The sequence below is a fragment of the Elgaria multicarinata genome, chromosome 1 (genome assembly GCF_023053635.1).
Source record: "Elgaria multicarinata webbii isolate HBS135686 ecotype San Diego chromosome 1, rElgMul1.1.pri, whole genome shotgun sequence".
NCBI classification, from domain to species: domain Eukaryota; kingdom Metazoa; phylum Chordata; class Lepidosauria; order Squamata; family Anguidae; genus Elgaria; species Elgaria multicarinata.
Window position 1 is genome coordinate 212,994,550 of NC_086171.1, and position 22,280 is coordinate 213,016,829.

A 22,280-nucleotide genomic window follows, 5' to 3' on the forward strand; every position below is an offset into this window, starting at 1 on the left:
GTTCTGGGCTCCGCAATTCAAGAACGACGTAGACAAGTTGGAGCGTGTTCAGAGGAGGGCAACCAGGATGATCAGGGGTCTGGAAACAAAGCCCTATGAAGAGAGACTGAAAGAACTGGGCATGTTTAGCCTGGAGAAGAGAAGATGGAGGGGAGACATGATAGCACGCTTCAAATACTTCAAAGGTTGTCACACAGAGGAGGGCCAGGATCTCTTCTCGATCCTCCCAGAATGCAGGACACGGAATAACAGGCTCAAGTTAAAGGAAGCCACATTCCAGCTGGACATTAGGAAAAACTTCCTGACTGTTAGAGCAGTACGACAAAGGAACCAGTTACCTAGGGTGGTTGTGGGCTCTCCCACACTAGAGGCCTTCAAGAGGCAGCTGGACAACCATCTGTCAGGGATGCTTTAGTGTGGATTCCTGCACTGAGCAGGGGGTTGGACTCGATGGCCTTGTAGGCCCCTTCCAACTCTGCTATTCTATGATTCTATGATGCTGTGGTGTTTTTCCTCTGCGTACTATTTCCTTTGGGCCAGGAGGGAGTTGCAGTGGGCTCCCATTGAGGCTGGCACCTGTCGTCAGTGTTATCCTCTCTTCTGGCTCCTGGAAGGGGCTGCCCACGTGCAGGTTTTGGAGGTCTTGAGTTTTCTTTGCCGGAGGGGTCACGGAGAAAGATAGGCAGGCGGCAGAGAAAAAGAAGCAGAAGAGGAACTTTTTTTTCTTAAGAGAAGATAAAAATAAAACAAAGGCTGGTTCTGAGAAAAAAGGTCAAAGAGGTAAGAAGTTGAAGGAATCTTACAAACAGAGATAAGTATAGGCGTGAGTTAGGAGGAGATAAGAATTAGCTGTCCTGGGTGAAAAGCAAGCCCGAACTGGCTAGGAGGAGCTTCAGACCGACAGAAGGCTTAAAATTCAGTCATGTGAGTCCCTGCTTTTCTTGGGCGATAGCGGGAGCTAACCCATTGTGGGCTGCCTTCATCACCCCAACCTGGAGAACATTTTTTTACGGAGAGTACGAATTAAAATCTCTGGGCAGTATCCAACTGTGTCAATGTCCCAGTGCAAATCATAGAATAGCAGAGTTGGAAGGGGCCTACAAGGCCATCGAGTCCAACCCCCTGCTCAATGAAGGAATCCACCCTAAAGCATCCCTAACAGATGGTTGTCCAGCTGCCCCTTGAAGGCCTCTAGTGTGGGAGAGCCCACAACCTCCCTAGGTAACTGATTCCATTGTCGCACTGCTCTAACAGTCAGGAAGTTTTTCCTGATGTCCAGCTGGAATCTGGCTTCCTTTAACTTGAGCCCATTATTCCGTGTCCTGCACTCTGGGAGGATCGAGAAGAGATCCTGACCCTCCTCTGTGTGACAACCTTTGAAGTATTTCCCCTCAATCTTCTCTTCTCCAGGCTAAACATGCTCAGTTCTTTTAGTGCAATGATGTTGCACTACTGGAAACTGCGCAAAAGGAGAATCCTGTTAAAAGTTATGTTTGCGCAAGCGGTTCTACAAGCGGGTCTGCTATCGGTTCTGCAACCGACCGTGCAAGCTTAAAGCAGAAGCGCTTTGTGCAACGGAAAGATTTGGTAGAAGCCTGTTAGCGCTGCCTGAGTTTGCAGAATGGCACCATCAGATGCACTAGTGTGTCTTCTCTGAATGAATGCTTGGAGGCGGTCATGGGCTAGATGAGGAAAAACAAACTAAAGCTGAATCCAGACAAGACAGAGGTACTCGCTGTCAAAGGCCACAACCTGGGTTTGGAGGTGTGTCAACCGGTTCTGGATGGGGCTACACTCCCCCTGAAAGACTGTGTTCGCAGCTTGGGGGTGCTCCTGGATCCATCGCTCCAAACGATGGAATTTTTTGTGAACCGCCCAGAGAGCTCCGGCTATTGGGCGGTATAGAAATGTAATAAATAAAATAAAAAATAAATAAATAAACGACAGCTCAAATAGATGTGACAGCCAGGAGTGCCTACTATCAGCTTCGGCTGATACACCAGCTGCGCCCCTTCCTAGAATCGGAAGACCTAAAGACGGTGGTGCATGCACTGGTAACTTCGAGGCTCGACTTCTGCAATGCACTCTACATAGGTCTACCTCTGTGCCTAGTCTGGAAACTTCAATTAGTCCAAAATATCGCAGCCAGGCTGGTCACCTAGGGGTGACCACGTTACACCAGTTTTAAAATCTCTTCACTGGCTGCTGATTAGTTTCCGGGCAAAATACAAAGTGTTGGTTATCACCTTTAAAGCCCTACATGGTTTGGGTCCAGGCTACCTGCAGGATCACCTTCTCCCGTACAATCCGCCCCGCACACAGGTCCTCTGGGAAGAATCCACTTCAGCTAGCAAAAACTAGATTAACAACTGTTACCCAAAGGACCTTTTCTTCTGCTGCTCCCAGACTGTGGAATGGCCTGCCGGAGGAGATTCGTCAACTTGACAGTCTTTTAGAATTTAAAAAAGCAATAAAGACTGATCTATTCCGGCAGGCCTATCCAGTGGAATTTCAGAATGTTTTCAGGATGTTTTAATCCTGTATGGTATGTTTTAATCCATTTTAATGTGTATTTATATCATGTTTTTATACTGTTTGTTTTATACTTTGAATTGTTTTAGTTTTTGTGAACCGCGCAGGGAGCTTCGGCTATTAGGCGGTATAAAAACGCAATAAATAATAACAACAACAACATTTAAACTATCCTGTTGAATTTAAATTTGAAATTCTGAAGGGTGAATATGGCGATCTTTGAAAATGGGAAACAGTGGAAGGTCCTATTGGTTGCAGAACGGCACAGCTGAGATTAATATCCCAAGTTCACCGATGTGAGTCACATAAATCAGTGGACATCTGCCTGTAAAACCCACTCCCCCGCCCCCCCTATGAAAGATTCTGCTGGTCTGTGCCACGGCAGCGGGTTTAGAAATAAATAGCCCACTGTGTTATCTGCCACCAAGTTGATCCTGTTGCTTTACACACTACTTTTAGATATGAGCGGGAAGAGCACAGCTCTATGTCCATCAAACCACCATGGAAAATGGAACAGGGAGGTACTTGCTTTGTAGCAGATGAAAATGTTCCGGCTTCCCTGTGGTGAGGGCGGCCACCACAGACACCATGGCGTTATAGTCATCCGTCCTCTTGTATGCTGAGAGTGCCGAAAAGAAGCTGTTGAAGCTGCTTTTGTCTAGAGCCGTCTTGAGGTCACTCAGATAGGCTGACCGGATTATCTGGTTGCGGCTCTCCTTCTGAGGGTGGGATGGTTTCTTGGAGGGATCCTCAGTCACGTCGGCACAGCTCCCCCCTGAGAAAAAAGCACAACACAGGGCACATAAAGATACTCCGTGTGTGTGTGTGTGTGTGTGTGTGTGTGTGTGTTGTATTCTTGTCCTTTGTGCACGCGTGTTTTGTTGCTACTGCTCTGAAACAGCTGAGGACAGGATGGAGAGTGATACGTTATTATTATTATTATTATTATTATTATTATTATTATTATTTATTTATTTATTTATATAGCACCATCAATGTACATGGTGCTGTACAGATAACACAGTAAATAGCAAAACCCTGCCGCATAGGCTTACAATCTAATAAGTTGTAGTAAACAATAAAGAGGGAAGGAGAATGCAAACAGGCACAGGGAAGTGTAAACAGGCACCGGGTAGGGTGAAGCTAAACAGTATAGAGTCAGAACAAACTCAATATTTGAAGGCTATAGGGAAAAGAAAAGTTTTTAGCTGAGTTTTAAAAGCAGTGATTGAGTTTGTAGTTCTCAAGTGTTCTGGAAGAGCGTTCCAGGCGTAAGGGGCAGCAGAAGAAAAAGGACGAAGCCGAGTAAGGGAAGTGGAGGTCCTTGGGCAGGCGAGAAGCATGGCATCAGAGGAGCGGAGAGCACGAGCGGGGCGATAGTGTGAGATGAGAGAGGAGAGATAGGCAGGAGCTAGACCGTGAAGAGCTTTGAAGGTCAGCAGGAGAAGTTTATATTGGATTCTGGAGTGAGTTGGAAGCCAATGGAGAGATTTCAGAAGTGGAGTGACATGGTCAGAGCGGCGAGCCAAGAAGATGATCTTAGCGGCAGAGTGGTGGACAGAGACCAGCGGACTGATGTGAGACGAAGGAAGGCCAGAGAGAAGAAGGTTGCAGTAGTCCAACCGAGAGATAACCAGTGCGTGAACGAGAGTCTTGGCAGAAGATATTAAAAAAAAAACACCTTGGAAAAAAGATAAAAAGCTAAGTAGGATATCCCAACAGTTACAAAATACTAAAGAATGCTCCAGATGAGACAGCCTGATGCTAACAGTGCTCCTTATATCAGGAAGGTAATGACATTTATTAAAACATTTGTATCCCGCCCTATATCACTGGGATCTCAGGGCAGTGTACAGACAAGATCAGAACAATGTAATAAATAATATACACAGCTAAAGAAGTATTAAATCGTTAACAATTTTAAACCAGCCGGGATTTGTTTTAAAAAAAAAAAGCAATAAAAACAATTAAAACTATATGCAACCATGGAGAATGTAGCCCTCAAAGGCTTTGATAAAAAGCCGTGTTTTAACTCGGCGCCGAAATGAAACTAGTGTCGGCGCCAGTAGAGCCTTCGAGGGAAGGGTATTCCACAACTGGGTGCCGCTACAGAGAAGGCCCTGGCACAAGCAAATTGTGCTTCATTGGCTTCCAATTCACTTCAGAATCCAATATAAACTTCTCCTGTTAACCTTCAAAGCTTTTCACGGTCTAGCTCCTTCCTATCTCTCCTCTCTCATCTCACACTATTGCCCCGCTCGTGCTCTTTGCTCCTCTGATGCCATGTTTCTCGCCTGCCCAAGGGTCTCCACTTCCCTTGCTCGGCTTCGTCCATTTTCTTCCGCTGCCCCTTACGCCTGGAACGCTCTTCCAGAACATTTGAGAACTACAAGTTCAACCGCAGCTTTTAAAGCTCAGCTAAAAACTTTTCTTTTTCCTAAAGCTTTTAAAACTTGATGTTGTGCAGACTTCTACTGTTACTTTCTACTGTTAGTTTTTCCCTACCCTGTGCCTGCTTACCCTTCCCTGTACCTGTTTGCATTCTCTTCCCCTCCTTATTGTTTTACTATGATTTTATTAGATTGTAAGCCTATGCAGCAGGGTCTTGCTATTTACTGTTTTACTCTGTACAGCACCATTGATGGTGCTATATAAATAAATAAATAATAATAATAATAATAATAAACTCTGTAGGTCCAGAATGCACAGATTGTGGCACAGTAGTCTCAGGTGCAAAACTAACCTGCAGATATTGGTTTTATGAGGCAATGTCCTAGGAACTTAGGAAACCGCATTATTCTGAGACAATGGTCCATCTAGCTCAGTGTTGTCAACACTGACGGGCAGCAGCTCTCTGGGATTTCAAGGCAGGAGTTTTTCTAGCCCGAGGTAGAGATGCTAGGATCAAACACCTGGGAACTTCAGCGTGCAAATCATGCATTCGATCACTGAGTCACTGTTCCTCCATTTCAGGGCAGTACGACAATGCAACCAATGACCTAGGGAGGTTGTGGGCTCTCCCACCCTAGAGCCCTTCAAAAGATGCTTTAAGGTGGATTCCTGCATTGAGAAGGAGGTTGGACTTGATGGTCTTATAGCCCCCTTCCAACTCTGTTTTATGATTCTATCCACATCTCTCTCTAAGTTTTTTTTTTTAAAAAAAACAGAAACTAAAGTAAAAGCTGGGAAAAACCTAAATGGTTTGGGGCCAGGTTATTTGAAGGAACGCCTCCTCCCATATGTACCTGCCCGGACCTTAAGATCATCTACAGGGGCCCTTCTCCGTGAGCCCCTGCCAAAGGAAGTGAGGCTCCCTTGCTCGGCTTCGTCCATTTTCTTCTGCTGCCCCTTACGCCTGGAACGCTCTTCCAGAACATTTGAGAACTACAAGTTCAACCACAGCTTTTAAAGCTCAACTAAAAACTTTTCTTTTTCCTAAAGCTTTTAAAACTTGATGTTGTGCAGACTTCTACTGTTACTTTCTACTGTTAGTTTTTCCCTACCCTGTGCCTGCTTACCCTACCCTGTACCTGTTTGCATTCTCTTCCCCTCCTTACTGTTTTACTATGATTTTATTAGATTGTAAGCCTATGCGGCAGGGTCTTGCTATTTACTGTTTTACTCTGTACAGCACCATGTACATTGATGGTGCTATATAAATAAATAATAATAATAATAATAATACTAGGAGGAGGGCTTTCTCCGCTGTGGCACCCCGGTTGTGGAATGAGCTCCCCAGAGAGGTCCGCCTGGCGCCTACACTGTACTCCTTTCGTCGCCAGCTGAAGACCTTTTTATTCTCTCAGTATTTTAACACTTAATTGTAACTTAAATTTAAATTTTACTGTGTTAACTCTGTATTTTAATTTTATATCAATTTTGCTGCGTGGTTTTTATCCTGGTTGAGCTTTTTATAATGCATTTTTTATTTGTGCTTTTAACCTGTTGGTTGTTTTATTATGGTTTTAATTTTTGTGAACCGCCCAGAGAGCTTCGGCTATTGGGCGGTATAAAAATGTAATAAATAAATAAATAAAAATCGCCCTGGTTCAAGAATGTGTAAGAAACAAAATTTAGCCTATTAGACAGTGTTGAACAACTGTAAAGATGTAAACATGCCACACGCTAAAATACTTCTATTGTTCATCGTCAGACATGGCCTTCTTTCTTGACCTACATTCAAGGCAATTAAAGAAATGTTTCCATTTTCTCACTGAGAAATGCTACAAATTCATACGAGCTCTTTTAATGAGCTCTCAATTTCCATGACTTCATGAAGGAGAAAAGACCAAAAGGGTAAGAACAGCTTGCAGAAGAATGCTTATACTCATTTGTGGAGGTGGGGTTTTCTAAGGGGGAGGGGGGGGAATGTCATCTCTTTTATTGGGACAACAGAGGTGTTTGCAGAAAAAACACACTGAGAAAATCTCATGATTTTAAGCTCAGCTCAAGGACTGTACAATGATGTGGCCTGAGCCCGAGAGACAGCTTTCTTTCTTTTTGAAACCATCACATGCTGCATTGTCTGATGAGGTTCATCATTTATCGCATGCTCACTACTGCTCACTTATGGATGTGCGCCTTTAGACAACAATGTCCGCTTCCCGTGCGCCTCCTACTCGGTTTCCCATCACAAAAGAGACCCCCAAAATCCAACTTTTAAAGTAAGTGTGTAAAGATTTTATTTTATTTATTTATTTATTACATTTTTATACCGCCCAATAGCCGAAGCTAAAATGCCCCACCGAATCAGCTACGTGCACGTTGTTTACTTCAGCTTTCAAAAGAGGAAGTAATGAGAGACAGAAGCGTGGGCAGAGAAGTGTCGGTAAGGAAACGCAATTCCCCCGCCCCTTGTGATGACGCTCTTTGAGTGGCATACAGAAACTGAAAACGACTTCTCCCCCTATACATCCATTATCATTCTGTGTCAAAAGAAAACTGGACTAGATAGGTCCTTTGATTTGATCCAGTTCAGCACTTCTTCTGCATTAGCCACTGTGTGAACAGAGTGCTGGAATAGATGGACCCTTGGTCTGATCCAGCATCAGGGCACTTCTGATGTTCTTATTACTTCTTTACGCAAATCATACCTGTGGCATCTGACATGGATGTTAGGTGAGATCCTCCTTTGTTCAAGTGCTGCTCAGAGTCAAGCTGCCCAGATGAATTCTCCAAAAAGGTGATTTTCTTCTCACATTCCTTTTCTAATAAATATTGAAGAGAACCAGACATAGATACTGATTAAGTGAAGAGGGCTGTTGGCAAAACCCTCCCACCCCCCAGGCCTAATGAAGTCTTACCAATGTAGAAGGAAAGGAAAGGAACCTCTCGCGCAAGCACTGAGTCATTACTGACTCTTGGAGGGACACCAGCTTTCGCTGACGTTTTCTTAGCAGGCCTTATAGCGGGGTGGTTTGCCGTTGCCTTCCCCGGCCTTTATTACCTTTCCCCCAGCTAACTGGGTACTCATTTTACTGACCTCGGGAGGATGGAAGGCTGAGTCGACCCGAGCCGGCTGCCTGAAACCAGCTTCCGCTGGGATCTAACTCAGGCCGTGGAGAGAGTTTCAGCTGCAGAAACTGCTGCTTTACCGTTCTGCGCCACACGAGGCTCTACCAATGTAGCCTTATTCTTATATCTCAACATGATTGGTAAAACCTCTTTTTAAAAATCTTTTAAGGAATCTCTTTTCTCAGGGCTAGGAGAAAGGAAGAACTTTGTCAGAGGAGCTAGTTCCACTTCTGGGAAGCGGGTTGCCACTGCCTTCCTGTCTCCCATCCCAGGAGAAGAGATCTCCTCCTGTTCTTGGGTGAAAATATGCCCAGAGAGCCAGAAACCTTGCCAGGGCTGCCAACTCTTCAAATGAAAGGCTGATCTCACCTCCGTTCTTGGCCAGAAGCAGCCTCTCCTCCCGCAGAAGGCTGTGCTCAGGTTTGTAGCCACAACCCGCTCCAGTCAAGCCGCAGCAAGCTTCGTCAAACTGCTTTTTGTGCTGCGGCCGAATGAACTGGTAAAACTCTTCCAATCAGAAGAAGAGGAGGAAGAAGAAGAAAGTTTAAGTCCCCACTGGAAATTTACACAGATGTTATCAGGGCAGTCTATTCCAAGTCCCTCTATGTTCTTAGAAATTTGCCACTCTCACCTACGCATTTCAATATATGTATTTTAGTGCTGGGCCAAAATATTGGTCCCAGCAGAAATTCATAGGTTTCAGGGGGAGGAGGTGAAAATGCCACCTAGGAAAAGGAAAGGAAAGGAAGCTCTCGTACAAAGCACTGGAGTCATTACTGACTCCTAGAGGGACGCCTGCTTTCACTGACGTTTTCTTGGCAGACTTTTGTAGCGGGGTGGTTTGCCATTGCCTTCCCCAGTCGTGGTTACCTTTCCCCCAGCTAGCTGGGTACTCATTTTACCGACCTCAGAAGGATGGAAGGCTGAGTTGACCTGAGCCAGCTTCCGCTGGGATCGAACTCAGGCCGTGGGGAGTGTTTCGGCTGCAGTAACTGCCGCTTACCACTCATAGGTTTCAGGAGTAGGAGGCGAAAATGCCGCCTAAGGATTGCATTAATCTTCAGGCACGTTGAAAAAATAAGTGCAGAAAAAGAAGGAAAACCCCATAAGGGAGTGAAAAACAGGCCAAAGGCAAGGGCGGAACCAAGGATATCGTCTGCAAAATATTATTTGTAAAAAAGTTTAATGAAAGTGCCAAGCGCCTACGCGTTTTGGACGCAATGCGTCCTTCCTCAGGGCTTATTTTTAACAAGGTTTTTACAGTTGTTTGCTCTAGTACTTCACCTCGATCCAGAGGGAGAGATGGGTAAGAAATAACAACAACAACAACAACAATTCCAACTCCATGACTCCAAGAGGTAGCTGGGTGTGTTCCTGGGACAGAACTTCCTTGTGAATTATGCCACCTCATGATGTGGCAATGGTGTCCCAGGAATCTGGTGCGTCCTGGAGTAGCTAAGCTGCTTCCTGAACTGTTGTTTTTAAATGGATACTGTTGTTTTTATGTTTCTGATGGTTTTTAACTTTTGTATAGTTTTTAATGTTTACTGTTTTTAACTTTTGTAAATCACCCAGAGAGCTTCGGCTATGGGGCGGAATATAAATGTAATAAATAAATAAATAAATAAAAATTGAATTAGTGGCAAAGCGTCTTTTTTCTTCTTTTTGGTTAAAAAATTATTATTATTTTTCCAAAAAAAAAAAGCCTTGGCTACCTTGTTTTTAAAAGATGAAATTTCTTTTTAATTTTTCCACCCCACCTGAAAGACACTGAATACTCCTCATAACCTTTGTGGGGGATGAATGGATCTATGAACAGGGAAGGGGTATAAGATCTCTTCTCGATCCTCCCAGAGTGCAGGACACGGAATAACGGGCTCAAGTTAAAGGAAGCCAGATTCCGGCTGGACATCAGGAAAAACTTCCTGACTGTTAGAGCAGTGCGACGGTGGAATCAGTTACCTAGGGAGGTTGTGGGCTCTCCCACACTAGAGGCCTTCGAGAGGCAGCTGGACAACCCTCTGTCAGGGATGCTTTAGGGTGGATTCCTGCACTGAGCAGGGGGTTGGACTCGATGGCCTTGTAGGCCCCTTCCAACTTTGCTATTCTATGATTCTATGAAGTTAGCACTTCTTTTATGTCTTCAGAGCAGTACAAGGAATGCTTAAATTACAAGCACTGGCCCACCGCACACCCTCATGGTTAAGGAGATTCTAGTTGTAACGCACTTGCATTGCACAAAACAGGATTTCTCCCCTGGATAAAGCATGAATCACATGCCTCTGAGTAAAATTGAGATTAAACAAGTAAATCGCACAATAGTATAGCTGTGGTACTGCAATCTCCAGCACAGTTTTGATTTCTTCTATAACGAGAAGCCCAAAACAGCTAGATTGCTTCATGTTTGTGCAGCTGAAGAAAAAAAAAGGCAATTGCGACGAGCACCGAGTGACGTTTTCTGCATTGTACTTTGCAAAAATGGCAGTAAGGGGAATGCAGCCAGCCTTTTCATTCATTCTAATCGTAGTAATTCAGGCAAGGAAAGCAGCAGGTGCTCAAAAGAGACATCTATGAGGATACAATACCTCGCAGCAGGACGTGCTTTTCCTGGTCTTCCACAAAAAGTGCACTCATCTGTGATAACATAGCGTTGAAGTCATTTGTGTTCTTGTACTGCTGGAGGGCCCTTGAGAATGTGTTGAAATTTAGCTGGCTCAGGGATTGCTTCACTGTTGCGATGAAAGCTGCAGCCCTTGCTGTTTTGGGCTCTGAGGGCTCTGGTACTTTACCAGCCTGCTGTAATTAAGAATGGCAGAGAGGGGAAAAGATAAGAGAGCAAGGCCCGGCCGTGATAAAATCCCTTTAACTCACTTCCTCTGAACTACCTTCCTTCCCCATAGCAACCAACTTAGCAAACAAAAGCTGACCTTTTCCTTTCCCTCTGAACCCATCGACGGGAGGGGAAATTGGGCTCTGAGACAGTGGGCCGCTTCGCACAATCAAACAGCCCACCGTGGTTTATTTTAGCCACAGTGGGCAGTGGTGTGTGTGGAGGCTATTTTGAATATTCAAGCCATGACTGCGGTATGTCGTCTGAACTCAGCGAAGACAGGTTGTTGCCATAGTTACCAAACTACCCAGAACCCATGCGCTATTTTAGGTTGGTGGGTAGTTTATAAACAATGCCAACTAACCACTACCGTTGATTTCAGACAAGCCATGGTTGTGACCTGACCGGCACATGCTGCAACTCACCGTGGCTTAAATACATACATTTTCATATTCAAGTCCAGCCACAGCTAATCATGCCGTGTGAATCCAGGCGGTGGGTTATGTGAAGGTTAAACAACCCTTGCATAACCCATGGTCTGTTGCCAGGTTATGCAAGGGTTCTTCATACCTTGCACAACCCACACCAACATGACGAACAGTGGCCAGGCATTGAATATTCAAAATATTCATGCAAACCCCCTATGCAACACCCCCCCGGGGTGTTCTTTGCCCCTCTCCCTCCAAGTCCAATACCTGCCAGGCTGCTGCTACGACAATAACTTCAGCGATAATTATAAAGGTTGGGAATTTGGTGAAGAGATAGCTTGGCCACGGTGGTACAGGCATTGGTAACCTCAAGATTGGATTACTGCAATGCACTCTATGTGGGGCTGCCCTTAAAGCTGCTCCGGAAGCTGGAGCTAGTGCAGAACGCTGCAGCTCGGCTGTTGTCTGGAGCTGCCCCTTTCCAGCATGTAATTCCTCTGCAGAGGGAACTGGACTGGCTGCCTATTCACTACCGGGCCAGGTTTAGGGTTCTTGTACTTGTGTACAAAGCCCTAAACAACTTGGGACCAGGATACCTGAGAGAGCGCCTTCTCCCCTACCAACCTGCCTGGTCACTGAGGTCATCTGAGGGCATGCTCCTGGTGGTTCCACATAAACCCATCCTCCAATTGGAGTCCACCAGGGGAAGAGCCTTCAGTGTGGTGGCCCCCCTCCTGTGGAATTCCCTGCCTCTGGAGGTCAGACAAGTGCCAATTTTGTATTCCTTTCGGCATCTCCTGAAAACATCATTGTTCAAAGATGCCTTTCCTTAATGACCAGCCACAGTTCACAGTTCACTTTGCTTTTAAAAAACTATTTTAAGCTTTTTTATTGTATTTTATCTTGTACACCACTCTGAAATTTTGAATGGAGAGCGGTATATATAATATTGTAAATAAATTAATTAATAAGAGATGCTTCCTCTGAGCCTAACCCCCCATCCCCAAACAGGTGGGGAAGTGGGGAGGGGAAAAAAAAAGCAGGTTCCCATATTTTATAAATGAGATTCTAAAGTCTCTCGAACACCAAAGACTATTTAGCATTCATTAAGGACCAACTAGTTCAATCAACCTAGAGGGAAATTAATGGCTTGACAGAAGCACAGAGATTTCTAGATGTAACTAACGGTTTGGATAGGTTGAACTAACTGGTTGTCTGCTATAGCTTGGGTAGGGATACAGAGAAAGAGGAGGGGGGAGGGAGAGAGAGAGAGAGAGAGAGAATGGAGGACTATTTCCGTCCTGCTAAGCACGACTATGCCTGAAGAGATTATTCTGACTGGCAAGTGGTTCTCCAGGGTCTTGCCAGAGAGAGTATTTCCCCATCACTTGCTACCCAAACTCTCAAAAATTGGGGGTGCAACTGGATTCAACCTGGGACTTTCTGCAGCTAAGGCATGTGCTCTAATGCTGAGCTACGCTTGCGTCCCCCAACTCCTGAATCTCAGCCTAATGACAGGGTGGCTGAGAAATCGTACGGTGCACCCGAAAGCCTGATCAATTGTGCATTTCACAGAAACTTTCAAGTGTACAGAAAAATACTCCTTGCTGGTTTAGTGCTACCTAACAGTTTTCAAAGACTGCCTTCACTATGCATGGACTCCCAATATACCTTTCATTCTAGGTTCCAGTGCCACATACCAGATTGCTGACTATCTTGATCTTTTTTCTGCCTCCTTTCTGCCCGTCCATAAGCCTTTTGTCATGCTGAAGGCATAAAGTTGACAAACGTTTTGCCTGTAAAAGATTACAGTGTTAATACCACCCCGTCCCTTCCTTTTGGAGCATTTTCTGGATTAAAACATGCCTATCTTGGTATCATTCAAGGCCATAGAACAAATTTTACTCCCAGTAGGTCACACAGCATGTAACAGAAACTTCAAATTTCTGGAAGCACACTTGCTTAATGGAGAGGAATCTGAGAACAATCAGGGCAAGACTGGGAGGTCACTGTCCTCAAGACGGGGCAGATAGAAAGAAACTCAATACTTGAAAGTCCGGGATTTCCCGCATCAGATAGAAACGCTGACAATTCTAGGTCAAAGTGGTATCAAGTTCAATCTTCTTTCTTCCCCTGAATTTTCCTACTTTATTTGGTTTAAATATTTCTTTACCTAAGATGGTCAAAAGCGCACACAAATAACCAGCAAGAAACCCCACTATTTTCTTTTAGGTTTCAATTCAAAAGGGGTGGGGTGGGGGGGAATTAAACAGTTTAAAGTTAAAAAAAAAAGGCTGACAATGTACAAATGCCAAGTCGAACACTCAGCAAATGAGAAACCCTTTGCAACAAGCAAAACCCCCCACAAAAACCCAGAGAGGGACAGCAGGGCCAGGCTTGGTTCTGGAAAGATTATGCTCTAAACCCCTCCCTTACCCATAAAGAATTGGTATTTATCCTCCTTACGGCAGCTCGTTTAGAAATCGCCGAACACTGGAAGGATCCGAAGAGCCCTACACTCACTGGATGGAAAGGGAAAGTGTGGGATATAGCCTGCTCTGAAAAATTAACCTACCACCACAGAGTCTCGTCGGGCCAACTTAGCTATGACCCATTCAATGAAATATGGTCTCCTTTTCTTGATTACATCAATGGTACAGATGTGGCATCCAACTCTGGTTTAACAAATCTTCCCCTGACCACAGTAAATTGAAGGAAACAAGCTCGGTTCGGCATCTACAGAAATCGTGTTTGTGTATTTATTAGAAACGCTGTCTGACTTGTATGTTTTTATATATATCTTTAACTTTTTTAAAACTGCTTTGTTAAATAGAGTTTAATAAATATTAAAAAAAATTAAAAAAAACAACAACCCAGAGAGCTTCATCTATTGGTTGGTACAGAATGGTAATAAATCAATACCTTTTTGAGAAAGGTTGTAAAAATAACAGAAGAGGGTCATAATTGACAAACAACATGATCAGCACTCCTGCCTCCCGACATTTTTGTAAAAAGTATCCACAGGCATATATATATATATGTTTGCATGTGAGTGTGTGCATGTTCACATGAGAGAGATTCAGATCACAACCACAACACTGGGGTGTGTGTGTGTGTGTGTTGTTTTCTGGATTAAAACCCTTCCAAGAAATCTGAGAATCAGAATTTTACGTTCAATTTCAACTGCCTTTTGAAAAAGAATAATCCGGGATTATACCAGGATGCTGCCTACAAGCTCATACTTGTAATTTATAGAGCTTCCACGGATACTCAAAGTACCTAAAACTTAACACAATAAAACACAGCTACTTTACATTAAAAAAAGATTGCACAGTGAGATACTATAATATGTACTAAAAATGAATTTAGTAAGTTTTAACAGAGAAAAAGGCAGCAAACAAAGGTTTGCCTTAAAGGAATTGGGTGTCATGTCTAACCGTACTGCCCTTGTTTTAGGAGAAGATGTTTCAGGTAATCAATCAGAATCAGATTCGGAACTAGAGGAGGCGGCACCAGACACCAGCCAGCCTGTTCCAGTGGAGGAGGAAGCTCTCAGGAGCGATTCCCCAGCTGGGAGTCAGCCCTCTCCAGAGCTTATCTCCTCAAGGCCAAATCCTACACACTCAGTGGGAAGTGAGCTTTCTTCCAGAGGTGAACGTCCCGACAAGCTAGCTGATGCTAGAGTCTGCTGGAAGCTCAAACACATGGGTTGGAAGGAAGGTGTGAGAAAGTCGGTTCGATTACACCAGTACCTGCCTCCACACCAGGCTCTCTGAAGTTACGGGGCGTTTGGGAAGTGGCTTCCTATACTTCTTGAGCGGACAATTGTCTTGCTTAGTTTGCATAGTTTTGCCTAGGGGGACGTTTCCAAGAGGTTAGGCTCTCTTCAGGTAGAAGAGATGTTTGTTGCTTAATAAAAGCTTTGTGGATTACATAGCAAGCCTCGTCATTTGCCTCCCATCGAAAGCAGGAGTTTTCTGAGAAACACGACAGTGGGGAGGATTGAAATGTCTTCAGGTGCTTTTTGAAAGGGAGGAGGAAGTACCAAGTACACAGTCCTGAATCTGCATTATTTCAAGACATGATAATAATGTACTCCCCCAAAACAAGAAGTGGCATGCAAGCACAGATAACCACCAGAATGAGGACCAGAACATCTCTCAAATATCAGTGAGTGCCTGTCTTAGAAAGCTTCTTACATTCAACCCAATACCCTCCACACAGAATCTTACATTCAAACCAATAGTCTCCATGCAACCACTGACAAGGAAGCAGGGTGGTTGTAATGTAATCATGATTGTCTAGACCAGTAAGGAAACAGTGGAAATTCTGATATGTCAGCTGTAACAATTAAAAGAGTTGTAACAATTCACCTCTAAATAAAAAAATACATCCTCAGCATATACTGGAAGACTATTTAAGTCATGAACATTTCCCTTGCTCTTTCCAGGAATAGTGATGCAAATTAAGGACAAAACTAAGCATATGCTTAAAATCTCTCCCAGTGAAATCCATGGAATTTGACAGTGTTTTAACTTTACCTACATTGAGCGCTCAGCGATTAGGAGTGCAATCCCACACAGATAAACTTGAGAACTTACATCTGAGGAAATGTGCAAGAATCTGAACAACTTAAGCCTGTGGATGATTGCTTTCACATGTTACGGAAATATTAGGTACACGCTTGTGCACCAATCTTCACCATAGCTTTCCCTGTAGCATGAAAGATCCTTGGATACAAAGGCATGTAAGGGTTCTATACTGTGTTAAACGGCCCTTGAGTAGCCTGAGTACACCACCTAACAGCAACATCCTATTGTACAACATGCTTTTGGTTGGGACCATACCTTCTCTTCTCCGGGCAAGCCGCCTTCCTCATCCGCCTCTCCGTGCTTTTTTTCATTGTGCTCCAGGGCATCCAGGAGGCCAGCAAGCTGCCTTCTTGAGGAGGTCGGGCCCTGATCATACTCTACACACAGGCCGGCCACGCCATTATCTGACACAAGATACACCGTCTGTAAGGAGTTACGTTTTGAATGCCCTACCTGATTTCTCTCTGCTCAGGACAGGTTAAGACTACAGCAAGAGGAGTTCATCCACTTTAGGTTTTTCAAGAATATCTTTGAAGAATCCTACAGTTAATATACCTCTCTCCCTTGGGACACGAAGTATCCTCTGTTTAAAAACATGACCAACAGAAGCCTGTTTTCTAATCTAATGCATGTTGGGCAACTGGGTCGCAAGTCAAGTGTGAAATGGAAAGAGTACTGTCTCACCCTACTAAACAGTAAATACACAATATTTTTCCTTCTAGCCCACTGAGTTGAGTTGTGGCCCTGGCAGGAGTCAAGAGTATGGCTGACATTTGCAATGTAGTCAAGCCCATGGGCCCTCCTGCTCACCTGAGAGTCTGTTTCACTTTAGTGATGTGCCACTAACGTTGGCTCTCTGCATTACCAGCGGCACATCTGATGCAGGCAGCGCACCTACAGTCTATTCAAATAGTTTGACATCCAAGGAAGGAAATCTTCCAAATGGCATCAACCAAAATCTGCATTCTTTCAGTTTCACCCCATTGCTTCTTATCACATTTTCATCAGAGAACGTAAACAAACCTTGTACTAATAGACCATTTAAGCCCAGTATTGTCTGCTCTGACTGGCAGCAGCTTTTCAGGATCTCATGCAGAGAAGGGTCTTCTCCATCATGTAAATTCCAAAGTCCTTTTAATGGAGATGCTACGAGTTGGGCCTGAGACCTTCTGCATGCAACGCCTGTGTTCTAACACTGAGCTATGTTGCCGGCTAACGTGGCATGAAAAAATAAAAGCTAAAGGCTCCTGTGAGCCTGTGGTAGCTGGATCTCCGCCTGGTACATTTCTCCACATTCTACTGCTGTTCTTCTTTCAGTTAGCCTATGCTGGGAATAGATAATGCTGCTACATCTCTGCTTTGGATCACTTAATCAGTCCAGATGCAGAAACGCAGCAGGCTTACCCAACCCCTAGAGCGTGCTTCCGCCTGAGTCAGTAGTCTAGACTTCCAGTCAAGAGGCAGAAAAATTCAGAAGATAGGCTTCTCTGAGAGCAAGTGACTGTTTTTTTTATGCACTCCAAAAGTGAGTAAAAAGAGGGGGTATAAGAATGAAATACATCTCCAATTTTAATTAAAAAAGTCATTATTATTATTATTCTTATTTATTTATATAGCACCCCCCCCTCCTCCCTCCCAATCCCCTTTCCTTTTGTGTCATGTCTTTTAGATTGTAAGCCTGTGGGCAGGGACTGTCAAGAAATACCTTTGTAAGCCGCCATGAGAGCCTTTTTTGGCTGAATGGCGGCATAAAAATCCTGAAATAAATAAATAAATAAATAAATGTCATCCTCCAGGGTTAGACATTTTGGAAACAAACTTGACAGCAGCCTTGAAGACACCATGAAGTTTGTCAGAAAGATCATAGAATCATAGAATAGCAGAGTTGGAAGGGGCCTACAAGGCCATCGAGTCCAACCCCCTGCTCAAGGCAGGAATCCACCCTAAAGCATCCCTGACAGATGGTTGTCCAGCTGCCTCTTGAAGGCCTCTAGTGTGGGAGAGCCCACAACCTCCCTAGGTAAGGGAGCCCACACTCCCTAGATGTGCTGCCCTTTCTAACAACAGACAAAGCAATGAAACAAAAGCCTTGGAATATGGAAAGGAAAGTGCGGATTAGGCTTTAAAAACAACTTTGTTAGTACGGCAGATGTCAAGCATCTGGGCGACTGACAGTATCATCTTCCAGAGAGTTTTTAAAAGAAGAAGCTAATAATAATAAGCAGCTTGCAGAGATTTCACAGAGAACTCTGTCTCAGGCCAGCCACTGGAACATCTAGGGGTGACCACATCACACCAGTCCTAAAATCTCTCCATTGGCTGCCAATTAGTTTCCGGGCGATGTATAAAGTGTGGGTTATCACTTTTAAAGCCCTACATGGGTTGGGTCCAGGCTACCTGCAGGATCACCTTCTCCCATATAATCCGCCCCGCACACTCAGGTCCTCTAGGAAGAATCTACCTTCAGTCAGCAAAGACTAGGCTGACAACCATAACCCAGAGGACCTTCTCTTCTGCTGCTCCCAGACTGTGGAATGGCCTGCCGGAGGAGACTCGTCAACAGTTTATTCGCATTCAAGAAAGCTATAAAGACTGATCTCTTCCGGCAGGTCTATCCTGAAAAAACATTAGGATATTTTAGTATGTTTTTAGGACGCTTTTAGGAGGTTGTTAAACAGTATATACCATGTTTTTAATCAGTAGTTTATGTATTTTATGTTTACTGTTGTTCCCGGCCTCGATCCAATCGGAGAGGCGGGTAAGAAATAAATTATTGTTATTATTATTATATTACTAACCATGCTAGATTGTGAGAGTCCTTATAGTCTCAACTAGCAAAGTATTCTGCTGCCTCAAGTTACAGTTGGCTACATGCTGAGCCTTACAAAATAGCATGGAAACCACCTTTCAGCGGCAAACATGATTTTGCTGGTTAAACACTTTCAGAGTAAGTTCAAACACTTTCAGGGTAAGCACTCTTGTCTTTTCAAACTCCTTCTTAATTAAAGGCGAATGTACTTGGTGCCATATGCACTATATTTACCGCACACAGTGGAGTATTACAAAACCGCGGTGTCCATATAGCAGAGGGCATGCAGTTTACTCCTGAAACAAAATGCCTTATTTATGCATTTATTTTTAACATTTATAAGCCAACCTCCATCAATAAGGGATTCCAGGGCAGTGTGCATAATATGTAAAAACAAACAAACACAAATCCCATATAATAACAATGAGATTACAAAGTAATAGGCATAAAAACAATTCAACCAACAAACTAATGAACAAAGCAATAAATGTAGAAAACACTGAAATGTTCAAAACACCTGGTGTTTAGCCAGTGTGGTGTAGTGGCTAAGGTGTTGGACTAGGAGTTGGGAGATCTGGGTTCTAATCCCCACTCGGCCATGGAAACCCACTGGGTGACTTTGGGCCAGTCACGGACTCTAAGCCCCATCCTACCTCACAGGGCTGTTGTTGTGAGGATAAAATGGAGAGGAGGAGGATTATGTATGCCACCTTGGGTTCCTTGAAGGAAAATGCAATAATAAAAAAGGAATGTTTGATTTAGTGTCAAAAATAAAGCAATCATATTTCCTTCAGCAGGGCATTCAAAGGTGGCACTGTTTCCATTCTGTAAGAAAATGGTGCCAATACACATTTTGGTGTGTTGGGTAAAGGGACGTACTTACCTATCCTTTTCCTTTTCAAACTAGGAACGTGGTCATCTAAATTGCTGGCTCTCCTCACAGAAAGGAGCTGTTCGTGTGAGGTAGAAGATGAAGAGTCTCCTGCCTCTCCAGTTGTGGTGCAAGAGGGAACACGAGGCGGTGGCACAGGCATCTGCGCATAGATTGGAAGCATTAGAGAAATCCAAAATGCTTAACTTCATGAGCTGACTCTCAAGGGGAGAGGGAAAAAAGAGAAACAAAATCTTCCCACCCAAACACAGGATGACGGCAGTTAGCTATAGCAACGACAGATTAATACAGGCCCAGTATTGGGCAAAAGGCGGGATACAGATAAATATGATGATGATGATAATACTAGCAGCAGCGCCTGAATAGCTGTGTGCTTGGCCACTGTGTGAACAGACTGCTGGACTAGATGGACCCTTGGACTCTTCTCATGTTTTCTCTTCTGCTCCATTATTGGTGCATGGATTTCTCGAATGATAAAACGAAACCTATGACTTATCTGGCGCTGGAATTTAAGAAATAAGAATGGCTTTGCTGAATCACATTAAAGACGCATCCCCTCCAACAGTCTGTGGCCAAAAATAATCGACTGAACTCTTCTGGAAAGCCACAGGCAGAGTGCAGGTGGTGAAAGTCTTCGCTCAGAGAGCCTGTGCCAGTGATAGAGATGTGAAGGGCTGGAAAGAAACCTGAAAAAAAAATTTTGGGGGGGAAACGGGGTTTTCTGTTTTTTTCTGAAGGTTTTGTTTTCCAAAAAATTGAAAAAAATGAAGAAAAATGGATTTTGGGATGTTTTATTTTAGCATGATGAATAAAATGTCTAAAACAAGGTGTTCAAATGTTTACTTCTCCAAATGATTTCTAAAAACTATGTACAGTATCAAATTATCACAATTTGTGTGCACCGAGGACAAGCAAGTCCTAGGTTGCAAACTGAGACTACAACTCTCAAATGCAAGAGCAAGATGCATTTCTGCCTCTAGGGGGCAGCACTGCCACCGAAGCAGAGACTGAAACTGATAGTGATGGCTACAGCTCAGGAAATGACTCTGGTTAAATTTCATGTATATTCATTGAATCTTGGTTTCCCCTTTTTCCCAGTTCTTTTTATGGCAATGGGGCTTTATGTCTGCTTGACACTGTGGAGGACTAGTGGAGACATAAATAATTTTCGTTGTTACTAATATTGATGGCTTCTTCTGTTTTTGTTTTAATTTTGCCCACATAAACTGTCAAAACCAAAGAGGTTCCTTACAGTTCAGAAGCTTGTAGCTCCATTGGTTTCCAAAAACAAAATAAAAAAGTAAATTCAATTTGTAATAATGGTTTGAATATACTGTACTTTTAATATACCTAATGTAAGAATTTTATGTCAAACCAACTTGGACTTAATTACATTTTATGTCCCTAAAGTAACAAAGTGACTTCCATTCTGTAAAAAGTGCTAATATTGGCTTCAAAATTTCCGGAAATTTTACATCTCTAGCCAGTGAAGCTTGGGGGTGATTCCCTCATCGTACTGATACGGCCATTTAACCCGATGTTCCCCAGTTCCATGAACCCTGGAGCTAAAAGCAGTTCAACTTTAAGAAGCAGCGAAACTAAGGAGGATGAAACCCAATGATGGAGATTGCAGAACAATTAAGGGGCCTGAGGCAAAAATAGCCTGCTACGATCAGATCCTTCAAAATGCAAATAAATGAGGTCTCTCAAGAACTGAATGAGACTGCAAAAAATTAGGCACGTTTAGCTACGGACTTAAATCTAGAACAGAAAAAAAACGACAGCTAAGCTAATACGATTTAAGACAGAATTGCAGGAGAAGATTAACTCTGTATTTGGTGTTTCTGGTGGGTTCAGAAAAAAGCTCATTCAAGGGCCAAATTAGTACAAAAGAAGCCTGATGTGTCAGACTCCTACAGATGAACTCAGAAAGCTGAAAAATAGAGTCAAAGGTGCATTTTAAAAAATCAGTAATTTTTCTTAGTGTATAGTGAGCGTCATCACATGGGGGGAAATCATGTTTCCTTTCCGTCGCTTCTCCGTCCCCACATTTGTCCCTCATTACTTTCTCTTCTGCCCGGAAGGGGAAAGAGGAAGTAAACAAAGACCACATGGCCCATTCAGGGGCTGTTTTAATCATGCCGCTTTTCCTGCACACAGCATGAGATTGTGGCACATTCTGAAATTGAGCATCTAGAGAAAATTGTAGGGCAGACAGAGCATGGAGGCGGTCCCCTATGTGTCACCATGCCCTGCCTAGGATAGTTGTTTGCCTGAATTCGGTTGTTTACAACTATTCTGATAGGACTGCACCCTAAGGAACATACCCTCCCCATGAAATAGGGGGAATTAATATATTTTTACCTCCAGGTAATCCCCTCTTGACTGCTACATTGGAGGCATGGGGAAAATGGGATTGGAAATTAATATTGTATCATTCACCCCAATGCCTTTCCTAAGTCATCCCTTATTTTTTTAATATTGATAAATTTACACAGTTTCAGGACTGGGAGACACAAGGCATGCACATAGTGAAAGATCTGTTCAATGACCTAGAACCAAAAGGGGGCCTCAATTAAAAGAAAAATTATGAGATATTAAAACCAACAGGTTCCATTTAGCCCAAATTACACATTTCATCGCACATTCTGAAGGCACAGGTGGTATGACCTCTACCCAAGTT

General features: G+C 43.6%; 1 protein-coding gene across 1 annotated transcript in view; it reads right to left on the reverse strand.

Moving 5' to 3' along the window:
* The window catches only part of RTEL1 (regulator of telomere elongation helicase 1), a 106,428-nt gene that overhangs the window by 13,668 nt on the left and 70,480 nt on the right, over window positions 1-22,280 (reverse strand). The window contains exons 25-31 of the mRNA XM_063147301.1: window positions 19,589-19,739; window positions 16,152-16,300; window positions 13,005-13,100; window positions 10,632-10,842; window positions 8,416-8,553; window positions 7,626-7,739; window positions 3,062-3,307 (exon numbers count right to left, since the gene is read on the reverse strand). Coding sequence (XP_063003371.1) covers window positions 3,062-3,307; window positions 7,626-7,739; window positions 8,416-8,553; window positions 10,632-10,842; window positions 13,005-13,100; window positions 16,152-16,300; window positions 19,589-19,739 — 1,105 coding nt within the window. The remainder of the gene's footprint in view (window positions 1-3,061; window positions 3,308-7,625; window positions 7,740-8,415; window positions 8,554-10,631; window positions 10,843-13,004; window positions 13,101-16,151; window positions 16,301-19,588; window positions 19,740-22,280) is intronic.